This window comes from Achroia grisella, unplaced genomic scaffold, assembly GCF_030625045.1.
Source record: "Achroia grisella isolate CSIRO2021 unplaced genomic scaffold, CSIRO_AGI_Agris_v1 utg754, whole genome shotgun sequence".
Taxonomy (NCBI): domain Eukaryota; kingdom Metazoa; phylum Arthropoda; class Insecta; order Lepidoptera; family Pyralidae; genus Achroia; species Achroia grisella.
Genome location: NW_026713011.1, coordinates 604,977 through 625,647, shown reverse-complemented (window position 1 = coordinate 625,647; position 20,671 = coordinate 604,977). Strand labels below are relative to the sequence as shown.

The window sequence follows — 20,671 nt, the reverse complement described above, 5'->3', positions numbered from 1 at the left end:
GGTTTGCGAGCCTTTTGTAGACAGGAATTTTAAATGGGTATAATTCATATAACTATGTATTTACAATTTAAACCTATTCTATATACTAACGTCATATTTGAGGATGTTATTACATATTAAGCTTTTTGAAGTTTTTATCCACCTCAGCCTGATAATTGTATAGCACAGTTTTAAATATAGTATATTATCTATTGTGCGTACCCTACTGGAGATGATTATTCCAGGAGGAAAATAATTGAAACGTCAACTCGTTAGATGGCGCCACTGCATTATAATGTAATGTATTTACGTAATAAAGAATTATAAATGCCATTTTGTACTACTCCATAACATTACTTATATATAATTAAACTGAATAAAAATCCTTAAATATCCTTAGTTTGTTTAAGAACCTACTTGTAAATTGCTATGTATGTTGAACACATCCAAATATTTCTAACTGTCAAAATTGACGTTCTTAAATCCACAACAATAAACTGTCAAAAAATATTTTAAAACTTTGAGTTCAACGGTATTACAAATTTGTTATTTTGTGTTTCGTAAATTACATTAGCTTCAAAATGTGTGACTTTTGAGCAGTTTTTATGGTTAAATGTCCGAACTAATCTGAAATCATGGGCAGCAATACGGAATCAACTTCAAACAGCATCAAATTTGCTCCAATGCCTATGTCGGCACTGTTGGCCAATTTGATGCCTTTACAAAAGACAGATAGTCCTGACGCGAGTTTTGCTTCTGACGATGAGAGTGATAGCTCCTGTGGTGAAACCGTAGCGAAGAAACCAACACAGAAAAACCTTTGTAAAGAATTCCGAACACCAAATATAAAATCATCTAAGTTTGAAGATATTAAAGCTTTCGCATCGGAAAAGAAAGTTCCCGTTGATCACAACAAAGAGAATGTGCATGAGGACTGGATTTCCAATCGGACTTACCCAAACAAAGACAATCATAGTGTTAAAAGTGCGCAGAAAAGTGCTACCAATGATGTGTACCCAAGTGTAGATAATATGAAGCGCAGTGTACTCATGCCGCACAATAACAACTTAAAGGTTCCCCCAGTAATGAAAATTAATTCGGCACATAAGAAAACACCTGACATAATAAAGGCACCAAACAGTGTACAAAAAACAAAAACTGCTACACCCAAAATAAAGTCGGGCATCCGGAAATTCACTCCAGGATCGGGGAGATTAAGTCATAAGAAAACTCCACAACAAGGTCTCGTTCACAACAGAGATAAAGTGAGATGTGAGTTGTTTACACAGAATCCACCAAAGGAGGAGCCGTGTCCACCTCCGAGACAGGAGATGGTGCCAGTGCCGGTACCAGAGACACCAATAAACCGTAAACAAATGCCTGCTTCATATGTTGCCACACCATCATATCCACAAGGAGTTATGGGCAATAATTCTAAAGTACTATTTAAGACCACTAGTATAAAAGACAAAAAGTACATGTTTATAAAGAAACTGGGCACTGGTGGGTCCAGTGAAGTGTACAAGGTAAAGTTAACAATTAAAAAAATAAATGCAGTCTATGATCACTGCAAAGAGTAGAAAATTAAATAAGTTAGTTTTAAATATAAATATAAACTATTTAAAACTATTTATTTCATTTTAGGACAGAAAGAAGCTACCGATCAATATAATCATTTACAATTTTAAGTATTTTTACTGTTTAAGAAAATTAAAATTAAATTTGTTAGCTTCAAATAAGAATACATTTGTATTCTGGATGGGAATTAATATTTGTATATGTAAAGTAATGTTATAAAGCAGATTCTATTTTTGTGTATGTTTGTAAATTAATTACAAAAATAATTGATCAATATTAAATCCACATTCCCCTGTAATAACATTCACTGTATTCTACTATACTACTTACCTTGTACTAGCTATCTATCCTGCAGCTTGGCCTATCTATTCGGCAAGGCTATTATATTATAGATAGCTAGTAATGTATCATTAGAAGGAAATCTACAGGAGATGAACTTTCAAGAATAGACCATTTAAAATGGTATTGGAGAGGGCATATGTTGAAGATAAATAATAATAATAATAAAAGCCTTTATTTACTGTTAACATTACATTACAAATTTACAGCAGTAGCTGCGGTCCTGTTAGTCTACAATTTTTTTCTTTTTTTTCCACATCTGAATTTCAACAGACTGTCATGTGACATAGGCCTCCTCCAAGTATTTCCATAGGGTTCGGTCCCTTGCACTCTAAGTCCAAACTTTCCCTGCTACCTGCCTGATGTCATCTCTGTTTTTCTGTCTGCCTTTGCTTCTCTTGTGTCCTCTTGGGTACCACTCTGTAATGTCTTATGTCTATTTTGGTATTTTATCCCTAATCATGTGGCCTGTCCACCTCCACTTCATAGATTTTACAGTTGTTTCAATGTTTTTAAATTTTGTTTTTTCTTTTATTTTTATTAGGTTAATTTTGTCTTTTAGTTAAACACCGATAAGATAACACTTCTTTCTATTGAGTTTTGACATACTCTTAGTCTCTGCATATGTTTTTATGTAGTACTCCAAGTTTGTTGAAGATAAATACAAAATTAACAAATGTAGCAAGCAACTCTTTGGTATCCTAGAGATGGGTTTAGATGACAGGGTTTCCAAAGAACTTGTTCGAAAGACGATATCAACCTGACTCGGACTGCTCTGGAATAGGGTTGTAAGACAGAGTTCAATAGAGAGAGCTGGAGGAGATCTATGCCAAAAGGCACTATGAGTTGTGGGACATTTCATAAACAACAAAATGTACCCTAACCCTGGAAAAAAAGGCTTTATTATTATTATTAATGTCTACATATGTTTCAGGTACTCGAAGTGGGCACATCTTGTGAGTATGCAGTGAAGTGTGTGTACCTGGCCACTGACCAGGACCTGGCGCAGGGCTACATCAACGAGGTGCGGCTCCTGCGCGAATTACAGAACTCGGACAGGGTCATACGATTATATGATTAGTAAGTAATAAGTACTGCTTACTCTATATAAACATTCTAGTTGTCCACATGGCACTATATATTCTATTATTATTGTGTATTATTTATTATTTCATTTCCCATTATTAATTTAATTAAATTAAAATTAAAAATTACTTAGAATTTTTTTTTTATATATTAATAATATTCTGTGACATTATTAAGCAAATATAAACGATATCTAATATATAAAAATCCTAGTGTTCATTACCAAACTCCTTGTAAAGCTTATGTTTATGAAATTTTGCATCACAGGGTCTATTCATATCTCTAAAGCTGACCCACCCCTAAATGTTATTTTTATTATTATGACCAAAAATTTATTATATAAAAAATCACACAACCCTAAATTTTCACCCTTCTACGACCAATCTTTATTTTTTAATAGTGATTTTAGTACTTAAATTTATATGGCATAACAATGTTTCCCGAGTTAGCTACTATTATATATATACTTCATATTGTAATTTACTTAAAATAGTCACTATTAATCATAATAATCATAATCATCTCAGGACAATTCATCAGCGCCATCTTCTCTATCATTTATAAGTGAAGCTACCTAAAGAGTTTGTTATGGGTACTAGATAACTGATACAAATACATAAATCGTATCGTATCGTAAATACATACATATTATTATTATATATATAAAACACCCAGACCAATACAAACAAATGCTTGTGCTGTGTGATGATTCAAACCCGCGACCATCGGAATTAAACCGCTAAACCACCGAGGTTGTCAAATTATTTAAAGTATATCTCCAATCTGGTTAATGAATAGTATCTCACAGAATTATATGAAATTCGATTGTAAAGTCAATGTGTATAATCACAGTGAATATGACCGCACCAATCAGTTCTTGCGAATGGTGCTGGAGGTAGGCGAAACGGACTTGTCGTCGTTCCTGAAGGCGCGCGGCACCGGGTTGCCGCCCGCCCTCGTACTGCACTACTGGGAGGAGATGCTGCACGCCGTACACTACATCCATGAACATGGTTTGTCATTCATACACATATTTAGCAGATTCTTAGCTAAGATGTACTAACATTATTCATAATAAACTATATTCCTTAACCCCTCCAATAGATCCCCCGTCCAATTGAAATGGGATCGCAATTACGAGATCGATTTTCGAACCTCCTATCAGTGCCCTCAGACTAGTCGTATCCGTCGGGCGAGAGTTGGCCTTCAGCCGCTCCATAAGTCCTTCCGCGGGTTTGGAGTGCCATCTGCACTTTGCCCTCTATCGTCCAGTGAAGCTGCTGCTAACAGCATTAGAGTAGACCGAAAAAAACTACTTTCCTATTTTCATGACAAATATTAATGTAGGGTCGTTTGATTGAAATTATCATTCCAAATGCGTGCGATTTCAGGCGTCATTCACGCTGACTTGAAGCCAGCTAATTTCCTCTTGGTGTGCGGGCGGCTTAAGCTAATCGACTTTGGGATCGCATCGGCCATCAGCGGTGATGCGACGAGTGTGGTGCGCTCACAGGCCACCGGCACGTACTCCTACATCAGCCCTGAGGCGCTAATGGGCGGCGCAGGCGGATACGGAGTCTCTACTGGTGATGGAAATGCACCTATTAAGGTATGAACAATAATATAATAATATTTGTTTGTTTTAAATTTGCCCGGTCATTATTTATTTATACGTATAAATAAAAATCACGTGATCTTACCACATTTTATTTTTATTGAGTACCCGATATTTCGGCACTCTTTCCCCCGCTCTGGTCACGAGTAAACTCTAAACAAACAGTTTACCCTGGATCATGGCGGTTGAAACACTGCTAAATATACAGCGCCATTTAGTCCCACGGTAAGCAGAGCTTGTGATTATAGGTAATAGATGACTGATACAAATACTTAGGTTTTTTTTTGTAAATACATACATAATATACATAGAAAACACACAGACCAATAATACTCATGATCACTATTGTTTGTACCGTGTGATGTTCTAAATGCCGCTTTTATGAATGTCACGGTCTACATTATTTGAAATTGACCACATAATTTTTGTATTAAATTGTATGTTTTTACGGTTGTATGTTTCTTCATATTTTTCCTTTGTCAGTTATTTACATCAGTAACGTTTAAAAGTAATAAGTATAAATGTTATAAAATATCTTTGTGCGTGTCTACAGATCTCGTTCCGGTCGGATGTGTGGTCGTTGGGCTGCATCCTGTACAGCATGATTTATGGGCGCACGCCTTTCGGCCATATTCCTAACCTCGCGAAACTCGCTGCCATTCTCGACCCCAATCATAGGATCGACTATCCGCCCGTTGAACGTAAGCATTATTCAAAATCGTCATTTATATAGAACTACGAGAATCGAGGTTTGTAAGTCGTCTACACAAATATCTAAAATTAAATAGTTTATAATTTCAAACTAACAACTTATCACTAAATTCATGTGAAAGTACATTCTTACATATAAAAATAACCATTATTTAAAAAAATGTTCTTGTTATTCTCTGAAACGACTGGACTGATTTTGACTGGATTTTCACTGGAATATAGCTAATGTTATAAGAAGTAACTTAGGCTACTTTTATTTTAAAATTCAATAAAACAGCGGCCGAAGTAGCGGGTAACAGCTAGTAATGTCATAAATGCAAATATTTGTACAATAATTGAATCACGTCCATACAAGATACTGGACAGATTCAGAATCGAATAAAATTTGGTATACAGATGAATCATATACTTGATTGACAAAAATATTTTTTTACGAAATTCGTCTATATATTCGTCTTTTACGAAATTCGTTTATTTATATATCATAATAGTATATGAATTAATGATGAATATGGTCCGCAGACCTCCCTCCATCACTGGTTGCGGCGCTGAAATGGTGCCTGACGTACAACGCGCGGGCGCGGCCCTCAGTTCGCGAGTTACTGCGGTTGCCGTACTTGCAGCCTGCCACCGGACGGTCGCCGCTGCCGTCCGCGCTTCTAGACAAACTACAGCCGCATGTTACACCACAGGAGTACCGACTACTGCAGAGGGCGCAACTGTAACGGTTACTAAGTTGTGAATGTTTGAAAACATGGGTCTGTAAATTGAAAGTTAAATTTCATGTTGTGGCCCGCATTGCAATGTCTACGATAAAAATAATTCATTCCAAACACGGGTTTGTCGATAGAGTTCAATTCCATTACTTATTAACCAATTAAAAAATCAATATAAATGTTTTAAAATTATTATAACATGTATATTCGTATTTTTTGGAATGAAAGTACTTTTTAAACTGATCTGTCGGTGAAGGCTATGAGAGTAAAAAATGATTTGATAACTATCCATGATTAATATGAATTATAGCAATATGTCATGTACATAATCTTTGATTATGCCAAAGTCTTACAGTCTGAATTTATACTGTAAATATGTATAAAATATCATTTATTTAAAAATAGGGATGTGACACAAATGTTGTTATAATAATTTCAGTACACTAATAGTTTCGGTACGCTATAGCTTAATATATTAAAATTAAATTTGAAACTTTCAAATATAATAACATTGCTTGCCTTTACTTCCGCTAACAACATAAAACAACCACCAACCATGAATAGTAGAATTATGTAACTAATTTTATATTGATGTACAATAATTATTAAATTAAGTATATGAATTGATGAAATAACTATTTCATAATTTTATCTGTATTCAGATCTCCAGCTCTACTCGGGAGTCTCATCTCAATACCGATTCTAACTCAATTCAGTTTTATATATATTAAAAGAATTCGAAAATAAACAGAATTAATCATTTACACTGTCGATTTACAACGAAATCGGAACCAAATATGGTGCAACAGATTTCAATCTCAATTGATCGGAATTGGTCTTAAGAGTAGATTCTAGAGATTCTTTATGGTCAAGATATGATATGATATATGGCAGTAGAACCATATGCCGCCTTCGTTATTTTTTTAGTTACCTCCAAAATATGAACAATCGTCTATTTTAAACTCTTCCGCACACAGAATGTGGCATGCCTGTCTACCGGCAATATAATGATATCATAATACGATACAAAATGTTTATGATCTGTATTTCACTATTTATTGTCTTGGTTGGATATTGGCACATAAGTGATACATGTATATTTTGATTTTAGATTAATAGATATACAATAAATATTAATAAATAAGCTAATCAAATATGTAATGAATATATTAATAAAATAATTTATTAAACAAAATATTATTATATTTATAGTATCAATAATGGGAGAAACAAACAAAGAAATTTTAAATGAATATTTATTGAAAAATACTTATAGGAGTACAAAAATAAATAGAATATTAGCTGCAAACTTATAGAAGGAATAATTTGTAATTTCTTATTACTATAATAAATAGTGATAAATGAGTCGACATTGAGAAGTAATAAATTAATTTGTAATATTATAAGACAAATTTCATTCTACAATAAATCTCTATATGTGTGTATATTTATTAAGAGTTGTTTTCTAGTCAAGAAGGGTAGCTTCTTATCTCTCTGCTATTCAGAGAAAAGGAATTCACACCCGTTTATCAATTTACCTCCTGGTAAACTGACAACGTTCTAGGTAAAGATATGCAAAATCCAGCGTCTACGTTTTCGTATTGAAGACGTATCTCGCTTTCATCCAAAATATTTTAATCTTAAATCTAATACATGTATAATAATAATTTATTTTAAATGCACATTAATAATATATTGCATTGAATAGTAAAAAGCTGACAGAAAAGCAAGTGAAAGCTAATTGTTAACTCTGCCCGAACAGTACACTTGTGATACGTACTTGTATCTATTATAATTCGTTACTTTTTCAAGTAGAAAGGATATTTGATATTCAGCATGCATTTCCAATATAACACATATGTTAAGATAACATAAATACGGGTAGGTGCAAAAACGAATGAAAAACTTGATAGGTTTGCGTTAGTTTAATGTTAAAGTGTAGGTACTGCGCGGGCGGTGGTATGCGATTAGTTCTGGAAGAGAGTGCGAGTGAAGTCGATATAATCGAGGGCGTTCGGGATCGGTCGCTCCGTCTTCGGTTCCACGTAGGGCTTCATACGCGCTACGCAGTAGTCCGCCATTTCCTTGGTGAGGTTCTGTAGAATTGAAAACTCGAATTAGTGAAACATGCATGTTAATAACTTTAATTTTGTGTGTTTAAAATCTAAGTAAACTCATTATTAATCGGGTACATTTTAATAAGTACATTGAGTTTAGACCCCATGGTCGAACTTGAGACGGTCGACACAAAATAATTTTATTTCTAAATTATCCTAATTTCTATCTGCGTCAGGGACAGTGCAGTTAGTGACCTAAATATCATTAAATTAAACCGAAAAACGGCAGTGGGCTCTACTCACTTGGATTCAAATATATCGTACGAATAAAGGAAGAATGAATTCAGAAAAAGAAGGAACAACCGCATCACTAGATAATTATTGATCTACAAAATCACTCAATACTGTTCATATTATGGTCATATATTACCCCGACATGTTCAAATAACTAGAATAGTATCGTGTGTGAGTGTTACTAATCATATGTGTTTGTAAATTTCAAAATAAATAAATAAAATGCTAACAGCGTAGAGTTCATCCTTGGTGACGTAGGCGCGGTCCTGGTGCGCGGTGATCGCCCGGAAAGCGTTCTCTATCTCCTCGGAAGACTGGACGTTCTCTGTCTCCTTGCTGATCATGAACGCCATGTATTCCTGTAGCGACACCTGCCCATCCCGGTTCGGATCCACCACGTCTGTATAATGTGGACGTGTTATTGTAATATAAATAATTTAAGTTTCTTCATACATATGGAAATGACTAGCTGAACATCTGTATGCAGGAGTAATGAGTCTAAACCTCGGTAACAAATCACAAAATCAATTACTTTATTAAATGATCACAAAATATGGAACAAATATATTACAATAAATATGACAAGTTTCGAAAACGACACATTCTAATGTTAGTTCATAGTGTTATATAGAAAAATACCTCTGCTTACTATTTGTTCATCAAAACAGAATATAATTATATATTCTGTTTTGACTGCACTGCATATATCACATAACTTAATAGACAGAAGACCAGAATGTCGCTACAAAAGGGAAACTTCTCTGTGGACCTAACACATATTCATAGCATGTGTATATAAAAGAATTTAGTCACAATACTCACTGAGTATAGCCTCGAACTCCGGGTCGGGTTGTCCTTCCTCCACCATGGGCAGGTCGTAGCCAAGCGCGCGCAAGCACGACTTGAACTCGTGGTGATTGAGACGCCCTGAACGGTCCTTGTCGAAGTGCTTGAACATCATCGAGAACTCCTTCAGAGCGTCCTCGCTCACGCCTAAACAAAATATCCAAAAAGAAATAGTTAAATTAACAGCAAAACATTATTTGGAAGAGAATGGTATATGGGTTTAGTCGTTTATAAAATATGGATAAAGGGAAAAATACATAATGACTTTGTGTGTTAACTTCACAAAGTAACACTTAAAAAACTAAATAAAACTTTTGTAAATGGTGAGGTCTTTAAAAATCTTAAAGCGCAAGACACATAGTATTGATAGTATCGTAGTATTTAAATTTGTCTATTCAATAAATTATTCTAGTTATATAAATACTAAATTGAGTCTTATACAACGTGAATATACGTTACATAAATTTGTAATAATAACATTTATAGTATTTATATATTTCTATAGAACATTTATCATTAGTCATGTCTACTAAGTACGATCCGTATCGATTATATGTAGCGTGGTAGAAGTACTGACCAGAGTGGTTCCTGGCCTGTATCTGCTGTTCAAGGTTGTGCTGCATACGCATGGAGAGTTGATCGAGCTGGTCCCACTGCTGCGCCAACCCCACCGTGCTGTGCTCCGTGTAACGATTGTCCAGGATCAGGTGTTCCTCCAATGCAGCGCCTGGCATTAACAGGATATATTGTAAAGTAAAAAACACCTTTTTTTTTCACTATATATATATATATATATATGTACTGAAGAATGATGATAATCATAGAAGTCTAACACTGAGTTGCTAATATCGATGTTCTCCTCTGGGATTCATAAATATCCATTGACATATTAGTTCATATCATTCATCATTATTATACATATAATATGTATAATAAACCTCAGTAGTAGTTGAACTTGTTGTAAATTTGAAATCTGCATAAGTTATGTGGAAGTGTGTCGAGTGTAGACAGAAATTTTACAACAAAATTTATTGGTTGGTAAACAATAACAATCGTTGAAATAAGTTCGTCATGCGCTCACCCAATTCCTCGAGGCGCCTCAGGTCGGCTCTACGAGCGCGGACCTCCACCGCTCGCTGTCGCAGAGTGGCCAACTGCTGCTCCAGTGAGCCAGTGCCTTCCATCATTGAGGTGCTATACAAATGTTTAAACATTATTACTTAATTACACATTTGTTTCATACATAAAATACACAAATAAGAAGATAATACTAATTATTATTAGAAATTGATATTTGCAACTCGATACTTGTTTTTTTTAATATCCTAATGGTGAGAGTTAAGCATATGGACCATGCCTGAATCATCAGGGGTTTTATATGCATGTTACTGGCTGAAATGACTGCCCTAAGTCTTAATACTGAACCTTTCTACACAAAACCCCATGCTGTAGTTTCTAGAGTAAACCTTGGTAGGGTCATGTCACAATCTAAGAATATTTTGAAATATTAAAAATGTTCACCATAATAATGTCCTTTTGCTACTGCTTTTGGTACATGTATGGTATATACACATTAGTAGAATTAACAAGAAAAGTAAAACACTCAGAATAAAGTTAGGTTGCTGATAGGTATATTTACAGTAGAATGTTGTGGTAAATTTACAAATAGAATTTCCAAGTAAAGCCAATTCGATTAAGCTGCAAAATAGAAGAGACATCGAAAACACAGTGCAAACAACGATAACTTGGCAAAAAATGAATGAATACTTCGTAAATAACTTTAATAAATAAATAATAAAATATAAAAGGTTTACACAACGTAAATCGTTATAAACCTGAATTGCAAAGATATTTATCTCCACTACATAACATTACATTCATTTTACGTCTTTCTTCACTTAAGTTCTTTTAAGAACAATGCCAGTACTATGGGTGTCCCAAGTGACTCTTCACTTTATATTTCATAACCTATCCACCCTTTTTTACTACTCAAGTTACACAAATAAACATCATAAATATTAAAAATCATAATGGATATTTTATTATCCAATATGACATTAAATTTAATAACAATACGACATTATTAAAAAAAAATGCATATTCCAAATAATTATCTTGTAAACTTGGAAGTGTCCTATACCTTACTAATAGTACTGTCATATCAGTAATATTATATAGACTCAATTCATTTAATATATGTAGTTTTCATTTGCAACATCAGTTTTGCCAAGCGTAGAAGCGCGAGTTGCGAGTTTAGTACAACACGCGACAGTCGATACATTACCCGTCCCAGCCTAGCAGCCGGTACCTGTACACCAACACACATTTCAACGATTTGTAAACTAAACCTAATAATTTCGCAGCCTGTGTACCATTGTATTCGTATACCATATGAATGGTAGCATATTTTAAAAGTTTTTATTATATATATCGCCATATACTATTATTACAAATTATACTTCTAATAATAATACATTTTACATATTCATTTAGTTAAATCAATATAAGGCAAGTCCCGAAAGTTACATTATCATCATTTTTAAATGGCCACCCTTATTTTTTTATACCACGATGATAGCAATCTGTCAATACGGCTTCTGATGGTAAATGTTTTCTGTAGCCTATGGATTCATAAGTCTTTGCTTCCGGCGTAATGTTAAACAATATTATATTTAGTTTCAGCTTACAGTTGACCGTATGCCTGACGACTACCCGTCATTTGAAAATGTATTCATGCCACTTCTCCACTCATATTTTTTTAAAGTTACCCTTAGTACATTGAAGCGTCATTGAAAAGTATCATTGAAATGTATTCATATTACTCCTCCTCTTAATTTTGTTTAGGTTAACCTTAGAAGTATTTAGGTAGCTGACAGTTACGTACCGTGTCTCCGTCAGCCATTGGTGGAACGCATTAGCGTGCTTGGCGAATTCCTTGCGGAGTTTGTCATTCTCTTCCTGCCTGTGGGCTTCCTTCGTCAGCTCGACATCGCGCTCCGCTGAGGTAAAGGACGTATATATTTAAACTTAAATGTTATTTATAGTAACTAGCAATTGAGGAGAAATAAAGTAATCAGAAGCTATAGTCAACTATGGATCTCCTCCCAATAGCACTTGATATATATACATTGTTATTAATATAAATAATGTTATTAATCAGTTGCAATTTAACATTCGTATGGGCGCTAGACTTTATAGGATCAATTTTACTAAATTTGATAATGTTTAACTTATATAATGATATTTTTTAATAACATAATTTTAGTTTAACGATGTTAATTTTATATAGACTTTTCATTTCTAAGGTTTCATGAACCAAAATAATTTGTTGCTGTAAAATAAACATGATGGTTATAATGATGATATAATATGCTAACTAACCTATGATTTTACGCAGATTACGCCAGGTTTCCTCGAGAGCCTCCATGGTGAACCAAGTGTAAGGGTTGGCGCCCACGTTGAATGACTTGATTTGCTCGTCAAGCGCTGCGAGCGCTTCGAAGTCGCTTTGCGCTGACGACAGCGACGCCTGTAAAATGTGTTACTTTAAATTTCTTTCAATAACAGAATATAATAATTTATTTCAATTAAGAATACTTTCAAAAGCTAGTCAATTGATAAAATAAGTTGTATTGTTAAAAATTATTGACCACACTGGTCAAAAAGTTGTGCTAAGTACATATACATTAACATTAGTACCTTTCACCTTTAAATATAATTGTTTAACGCATATTAAATAATTAAATATGATATAATAAAAGTAATTTGATTACAAAACTACAAACAGGTTAAGATAGTTTCAGAATATTGTTTATTATTTTATTATAAAATTTAATACCAATGTCCATACTTTTTTAAACGACACTTTAGAATAGCAAGTTTATATATGTCAAGTAAAAAATATATGGTAGATAGCTATAAGTACGTCACCTGGAACTGTGCGTGCGCGTCCCGCAATGCGCGGATCTCCTCGATGGAGTTGCAGCGCACCGGGTCGGTCAGATCTTCCTCTGCATTCTCGAACCACGAGTTGAAAGCTGACGCCTGAAAAAATAAAGTAACTTATTTATAAATTACGCCTTAATTATAAAGACATCATGCCTCTATTGACTATCTGTTGTATGGCTTCTTTTGAGTTACTATACATATTTAAAAGTACGTGACATAAAACTGTACTTAATTATATTTATTTCTATAGATAATACACCTGTACAATTGACACAACGCCATCTAGACTCATGTAAAGCAGAACTTGTATTATGGGTACTAGACAACTGTTACAATACTTGACTTATTTTTTTGTACAAACTTACACAATGTAAACAAATGATTGTTTACATTGTGTAAGTGTAAGTGAATATGAACTCATAAGTACAAAATGTTTGCATCTTGCGTTATAGGACGGTGTGCGAAACCGCAAGACCAACAACTACCGAGGCCATCATATGTAGAGTCTGAGGGAATGTTACCTTCTTGGCGAACGTGAGATATAGCTCCTCGATTTGCCGGAACTGGTCCTGGAGCTGCAGAAGGCGCTTCTTCCTGGCATCGGAGTCTGCCAGCAGGCGTTGCCAGCGCGCGATCACGTCCGCGTGCCGCTTCACTATCGCCGGGCTCTGGTCGTGGTTCGCCGCCACCAGTTGCTCCTTGAGGGCCGTGATGTTCTGGATACCCTCGTGCTCGAAGGCGGTCAGACCTTTTTAGAGTTAGGAGAAGTTTATATATGGCTTGTATATTTGGAAGGGCCTATTGACAGATAACAATAATAATAACATCTTAGGACAACTCACACAGCGCCATCTAGTCCAAATATAAGCAAAGCTTGTGTATGGGTACTAGACAATATATGATATAATCACAAATAGGTACATTTTTTTATATATACATAGATAACAACCAGACCGATACAAAGAATCATATTCATGAATACGCAACCATCGGAAACAAGGCTGTGCTATATTGCACCTTAATTCTTAGGAGTTGCGACTCCTATTACATAGCTTATAACAAAAAATGGCTAACTAGACCACAGTACCGTCAATGAACACGATACACACCAGCGTCGAAGGTCTCCTGCTTGGTGAGCAGCGTCTGCACGGTGGAAAGGTCCCGGCCGAACTCGTCGGAGCGCACGTGGGTCTCCTTGTCGGCGATCCACGACTCGACCACGTCCGCCTTCCACAGCAGCTGCAGGTACGCGGAGTTGTCCACCAGCGCCGCCTTGCGGCGAGCCGCCAGGCCCGTCAGCTTGTCCAGTTTACCCTGCACAATACACATATTGACCCTGGACATCAGACATATTATTAATGCGTTGTCTTAATCAACGTTAATAATTATTTGTGTTAAAATTAGTTTAACTATAATATATATATATATATAATGTGCAGTAAAAGGGGGCGAATTTTTAGGTTCTGTACAAATGTATTCTTTACGTGGGCTCTGAACTCAAATACAGTGAATAGGTTGTCGGCGATAACGAGATGTTTAGCTTTGGAAAAGTGCACGTACCTGTAGGGCTCGCATGCGTTGGTGTAAGGCGTCGGAGTGCAGGTTCCCGTCCGCGACGAGCCTGTCGGCCTCGGCGGCCAGTTCCCGCACGCGGTCTCCGCGCGCGGCCAGCTCGGCCTCCAGCGCCTCGTGCTTCTTGAGCAGTCCCTGCACCGCCGCCATGCTGTCACCGCACTCGCCCACCGCCACCAGCTGTTGTTTCTCGCTGCATTCGCATAAGTACAAATTGTTTAAGCGGTAAGTTAACGGTTTTTTTTTATATTGGAAATGGAATTATTAGTGACGTGGACTGATGAACCTATTGCTTGCAATGTAACATTGTCATGTTGACCTCTATGTAGTATCCCCTGGAAACTATAGTGATAGATTCCTGGTAAATTAGTCACGATAGGCGATCTGACCTGAACTCGCACTCATGTTATCATTCTCCATTGGTGCCCAGTCATCGTAAACCGTGCGCTAAAGCCTTGTGTGTGTGTCTTTTATACCCATTTTAAAAGTGTAAAATATTATTATATTTGATATTCAAATGTGAAAAAATATTACTATAGTACCTTATACTAGAAAACTAATTATCACTATCTATTCATTAATTCAATTTAGTTGTAATTTATTGATCTCTCCTAGACTCAACATAACTAGATGTAGATATGAAATAACCACCACAGTAAATAACAGAATATCTGTTACTTAATATGGTGAAGGTGATCAAGATCGCTGGAAAATGTTGCTTGCAAGTAGCGCAGGACTATGTTCAGCCGTGTACGTATTCCGGGCTGAAATCCTGATGACGATGAGTGTGGTGGTCCGGTGCGCGGCGTACCTGATCCAGGCCTCCTCCTCGTCGAGCTTGGCGAGGAACTGTTGGTAGGCGAGCGACTGGTGGAGGTGGGCGCCGCGCTCGGCCGCCAGCGCCTGCAGCTCGTCCCAGGCCTGCGCGAGCGCGCGCAGCCGCTGCTCGATCTCGGGCACGCCCAGGTTGGACACGTCCATCAGCTTCTCGCCCGCCTCCTGCACCGCCTGGATGGCCGGCTCGTGGCTCGCCAGCTCCGCCTCCAGCCGCTTGTGCTTCTTCAACAGGTTCTGGACGCCGGTCAGGTCGCGCCCGTAGTCGTCCGATGCCACTAACAGTTTCTTTTCCCTGTTGCGGATTGTGGAATATTAGTATGGCAAATATAAACGATAAACGATAGAGACGATAAATAGGCTGATTGCAGTAAAATTTCGTGTAAAAGAATAGAATAGGATTTATCGACTACACATACAACAATAATAACATAAAAAAACAAACAACAATTTACACATGTTACAACACAAAGTCAATGTGGGCCACAACTCAGCTGGAAATAACCAGTGTTGATCAGTTTCATTTTGAAATTATTTCAAATTTAAAATACAAAATTAAATAAAAATGTGACGAAGATACATACCAGTCGTAAATACTCTATTTAAAAAATGGAATTAAGTATATTGTTAATACTTTTATGATTCTAAAACCTAACATAAGTGCCGACAATTCACTTCGTGATGTTCATATAAAGGCAAAGATTACCACATATAGTGGAACATGTTTAAAACATAAAGAATTGACCGTGATCGTTTTATAGAGACTCTAGATCATAGAGGTAAGGTATAGTGTGATGTGCGATGTGCGCGCTCACTTGATCCAGGACTCCTCGTCGGCGATGTCCCTGAAGAACTGGTGCAGCGTGTTGGCCTCGTGGAGGCGCGCGCGGCGGTGCGCGGCCAGCGACGACACGCGCTCGAAGCGCTCGTTGATGGCGGCGCGTCGCGACCCGATGCCCGCGCTGTCGAACTGACCGCTCGACACCAGCGCGTCCGCCTGCGCGTTCATGTCTACGCACAAATATAAACAATAAAAAAAAGTATTCCGCAAGTATGACAGCGCCTCAGATATGATCGCTAAAAAAGTTGTTCGCGAGTCTACAACGCTTCCACCTGCGTGTACATGTCTGCAAGCACAAAAAAATATTAAAAAAAAGTTGTACGTAAGTATAACAGCGTGTTCGCCTACGCGCAGCGTATGTCTGCGCGCTTAAATAAATAATAAAAGATATATTAAAAAATGAAAGTTATCCGCAAGTATGATAGCACATCCGGCTGCCCTTTCATGTCTACGCGTACAAAAAAGAAACATTATTAAAAAATAAATTGTCCGCAAGTATAACAGCGCATCCGCCTGCGCGTTCATGTCTGCCCGCACAAAAATAATAAAATGAATAAAAAGTTGTCCGCAAGTATGACACTATTTCTTAGGTTAAGTCTACTTTGTCAGTGGTCTTGGAGAATGCAATTGTGATACCATATCCATGGCTATATGTTCGAGAAGGAAGGTTTTTAGCCGGTTATCCGGCAGTCCCCGTCGATCCCTGAATCGATGGGACTCTATGAAGATTTTCCTAAAGTAAAATTCAGCTACCGGGTTGGTCTTGTAGTTGATGCCGGGATAAAGGGGTTCGCCCCGAGGCCCCAACATTCACCCCCTAGGAGGTTGCGGATGACCAGTGTCGCACACCCACCCTTTCATTAACGACGCAAAGTTACAGTGGCATACAAGCATACGGTCCATCTGTTAGTAAACTAATACGATGCTCGATATAGTGATGGATTAACTTCGAGCGGTTTGTGTAGTCAATACAGATCCATATACAAATTACTTTCATTTACGATTATTCAGTAAAAAACAGGTATTATTATAATTGTAAAAACAAACCATTAATTCTATCCTCGTGGGCTTGAATGTCGGCTTCGACCAACTGATGCTTCTTCATGAGATTCTGTACCGACGCCAGATCCTTTCCGGAATCTTCCGAGGTCAACAAACTTTCCACCTATGTATGAATAAGATCATATAAATTAAATGATTGCTAAAAGTGTTTAATAAATGCAGTCTATTTAATATAGGCTGAATGGATAACGAAAATAATCTTTATCAAATAAACTTAAGAATATAAAATAATTTGTCGAATTATATAAAATAAGTATAATTTTTATACTTATTTTATATAATTCGACAAATATAATATAAAAGATGTTTTTAATATAATTGGAAATTAAGTTACTATTAAACATAAGAGCTAATGTGGAACAACACAGGAAAAAGGTAAAGAAAACCACCTCTAAAATGTCACAGTTTCACAACACTGCTCTATAAATTCTACAAAATTGGCTGTATATTTTAGAAACATCTGCCTCACTATGTGCGACAAATTAAAAAGAAATAACTATGAACTAAACATACCTCTCCAAGCCAGAAGTCGAGATCCTTAACGGCAGCAATGTACGTGCGCTGCTTGTTGGCCTCTTTTAGTTTCAGCGACTTCTCGGTTGTCTTTTGCGTCAGGAATTCCCATTGGTCCGCAATGGAGGCCAAGCGAGCCTGTTATGTTACAAATAGAAACTTAAGTAATATTATCATTCATAACATTATTGCATTGCCTTTTTGGAGAGCTAAAATGTTACGCCTCTTATTGTGTAATTTTAGTGCTATATCTTACTCTCCAACCGAAACAAGCTTACAAAGCAAGCTGTTTGGCGGCTGTAATAGGTTTACATTTATCTGTGTGTTGTTTAGATGATCTGTGGTTGCTAGATCAGTTAATCAGTAGGCGTCGGTCAGTCTACTTGTTGTTGAGTCGGTCGATAGTACGTACCTGCACTGCGTCCTCGGATCCGCTGCACTGTCCTCGCTGGACCAGGTTGCCGCCCATGGCCAGCACGGACTGGATGCGCTCAGCGTTGGCCGCCAGCTCCGCCTCGAATGCCTGGTGTTTCTGGTGCTTCGATTGGATGTTCGCAGGATCCTGATGCAAACCATACACATATTATTACACTACACTGGATAGAACATAAGTATTAAAATAAAATCCAAACCATACATTACACTACAAGTGCATAATTAATACATAAGTATTAACATTTAAAAAACTATCATTTATATTTTTTTAAATAGCATAATTCCTTGATTAATATCATATTTATAGTACATAATGAACAAATGTTCATTGAGAAACCAGCAACATCTCCATTAGCTCTTCAATTTGACAAATCTTTTGATTCTACTTTAAATATTTTTGAATTATTATTTACAAATGTTACCCTATTGTTTTTAATGTGTGTTGTATAAAAATGAGATATCTCCAGAATTACACATGAAATTTTCAAATGTCACCAAAATTCGACATTTTTAGAGGAATAAGAATATATGTGATTCATATTTTTTTAATTTATCACACGTTTATACATACTTTGTAGCTCTCTTCCGTAGCCAACTGCAGTTTCTCAGCGATCCAGTTCTCCATCTCGTCAGCATCGCGCGAGAATTGTTGAAGAGTTTGTTCATCGCCCAATCTGAGTGAAAATGATTGAATTTGATTATTTACTTTAAACTTATACTTCTAAAAAATTTGTACAGAGTTCCATATATTTAATTTTAATTATTTACAGAAAATGTAAATATAGTCCTTTTGCATTTATTTTAAACTATGTGTAAAGTGTATATAATTCGATATTACAATTGCTTTCTGTAAGCTGCAACAATGTCTAGTAAAATATATTAGTTACTGAGTCCTTAAGTATCATAAAGATACAGTTTAACTTGTTGTATTGTATGTAAATTATACACGTGATATTAAATTTACTATTGGTCGCCGAGTAGTACAACTTCGACCATAATAAAATACAAAAAGGTCTTTGAGCCAGCAATAACAATATATGCGTATGTAAAATACTCGTAACGTATTTTTTATGCATAATTTAATATTATAGCACTCTGCACTCTTCTGTATATAAACTATAAATGTGCGTCTCCTCCATCTGCACTATTTTTGTAAAAAGGGTACTAAGTTTTTACTTGACGTATGTATATATAATGATTGAAGAATAAAGAAAGTATATCATACTTTGTCTTTTACTTGATTATGTATTGCATATTATTTACCTGGATCTCTTCTCGATGAGTGCTTCCTTGAGGTGCCTCCAGCGGTCGAGGACCTGGCTACGCTTGCTATCGATGGGAGACGCAGCGTAATGCTCCGACGCAATGAGCTGGTCGGCCAGTGTATGCAACTGAGCGATCTTCTCTTCCTGTGTAAAAAGGAGTATTTGTTAAGTTTAAGAACTGTGCCCGCTACTTCATCCGCGTGAAGTAGTGACCTTGGGTAGCATTTTTTAATATTTTATTTTACCCTTTTTAGGGTATTTTTTTTTTAAACTTTGATATCATATTTATTTATATTTAATCAAGAGCCTAAAAATAAGTTTTTTGTTTCAATTTTCAGCCTTAAAAATGACGATACTTTCATACAACCAATCATCTCCTCGTTCAACCTCTTACAACCTTTTTTTCCCTTTATTAAAAGTAGCAGATGTCCTTTTTCAAGGTCTAGAATATCTGTGTACTAAATTTAATTTAAATGGGTTCAGTAATTTGGCTTGAAAGCATGAGAGACAGAGTTACTTTCGCATTACGTTATAGTTTATAATATTAGTAAGGGCGATATCTTTTTGCGGACTCACATGAGCGTTGATGGCCTTGTCAAAGTCCTCGTGCTTCTTGATAAGCTGCTCGACGTTGTCAGGCTGTGCGTGCTGCTCGGCGGTGCTGTCGGCCACGTCCACGGGCGCCAGGAACGCCTCGCGCGCCACCATCCAGCCCTCCGCTTGCTCACAGTCCCGGTAGAATAGCTGCAGCTCCAAGTTTTGGTCCAACTTGAGGCGGCGAGCCACCCACGCCCTGAACACATATGTAATATTTCAGCACCCCTCCATTTGTTTAAGTTCAGTGTAAAGCAGTCGCATTACGACTTCGCGTTGAGTGTTCACGTTTCTAATAAGACATGTAGCATACGATCAAATAAACTTACTAATGTACTTTAGTTATTACACCTGTATACTCATTACCTACACACAACAGGATAAAA

The 20,671-nt window shown here is 36.5% G+C and overlaps 2 protein-coding genes across 2 annotated transcripts in view; one reads left to right on the top strand and one right to left on the bottom strand.

Moving 5' to 3' along the window:
* Positions 1 to 497: 497 nt before the first annotated feature.
* On the top strand, positions 498 to 7,206 carry LOC131850366 (dual specificity protein kinase TTK). Its single transcript, XM_059200584.1, has 6 exons — positions 498 to 1,505; positions 2,831 to 2,976; positions 3,835 to 3,995; positions 4,374 to 4,591; positions 5,151 to 5,298; positions 5,831 to 7,206. Exons 1-6 carry the CDS (start codon positions 615 to 617, stop codon positions 6,031 to 6,033), a joined length of 1,767 nt encoding a protein of 588 aa, XP_059056567.1. The 5' UTR covers positions 498 to 614; the 3' UTR covers positions 6,034 to 7,206.
* Positions 7,207 to 7,345: 139 nt separating this feature from the next.
* The window catches only part of LOC131850367 (spectrin alpha chain), a 44,664-nt gene continuing 31,338 nt past the window's right edge, over positions 7,346 to 20,671 (bottom strand). Inside the window, exons 27-45 of the mRNA XM_059200585.1 lie at positions 20,268 to 20,484; positions 19,690 to 19,835; positions 18,998 to 19,100; positions 18,404 to 18,553; positions 17,992 to 18,129; positions 17,464 to 17,581; positions 16,391 to 16,586; positions 15,553 to 15,870; positions 14,730 to 14,934; positions 14,279 to 14,483; positions 13,691 to 13,917; positions 13,152 to 13,265; positions 12,603 to 12,750; positions 12,106 to 12,220; positions 10,303 to 10,415; positions 9,799 to 9,948; positions 9,198 to 9,368; positions 8,606 to 8,775; positions 7,346 to 8,120 (exon numbers count right to left, since the gene is read on the bottom strand). Of these exons, the coding sequence (XP_059056568.1) occupies positions 7,992 to 8,120; positions 8,606 to 8,775; positions 9,198 to 9,368; positions 9,799 to 9,948; positions 10,303 to 10,415; positions 12,106 to 12,220; positions 12,603 to 12,750; positions 13,152 to 13,265; positions 13,691 to 13,917; positions 14,279 to 14,483; positions 14,730 to 14,934; positions 15,553 to 15,870; positions 16,391 to 16,586; positions 17,464 to 17,581; positions 17,992 to 18,129; positions 18,404 to 18,553; positions 18,998 to 19,100; positions 19,690 to 19,835; positions 20,268 to 20,484 (3,133 nt within the window). The 3' untranslated portion in view covers positions 7,346 to 7,991. The remainder of the gene's footprint in view (positions 8,121 to 8,605; positions 8,776 to 9,197; positions 9,369 to 9,798; positions 9,949 to 10,302; positions 10,416 to 12,105; positions 12,221 to 12,602; positions 12,751 to 13,151; positions 13,266 to 13,690; positions 13,918 to 14,278; positions 14,484 to 14,729; positions 14,935 to 15,552; positions 15,871 to 16,390; positions 16,587 to 17,463; positions 17,582 to 17,991; positions 18,130 to 18,403; positions 18,554 to 18,997; positions 19,101 to 19,689; positions 19,836 to 20,267; positions 20,485 to 20,671) is intronic.

Bases quoted from the DNA above. Each gene is read 5' to 3' on its own strand.
- LOC131850366 (XM_059200584.1), top strand. From the start codon at position 615: ATGGGCAGCAATACGGAATCAACTTCAAACAGCATCAAATTTGCTCCA. The intron at 3,996-4,373 runs GTTTGTCATTCA...GTGCGATTTCAG, and splicing joins ACACTACATCCATGAACATG to GCGTCATTCACGCTGACTTG. The intron at 5,299-5,830 runs GTAAGCATTATT...TATGGTCCGCAG, and splicing joins CGACTATCCGCCCGTTGAAC to ACCTCCCTCCATCACTGGTT.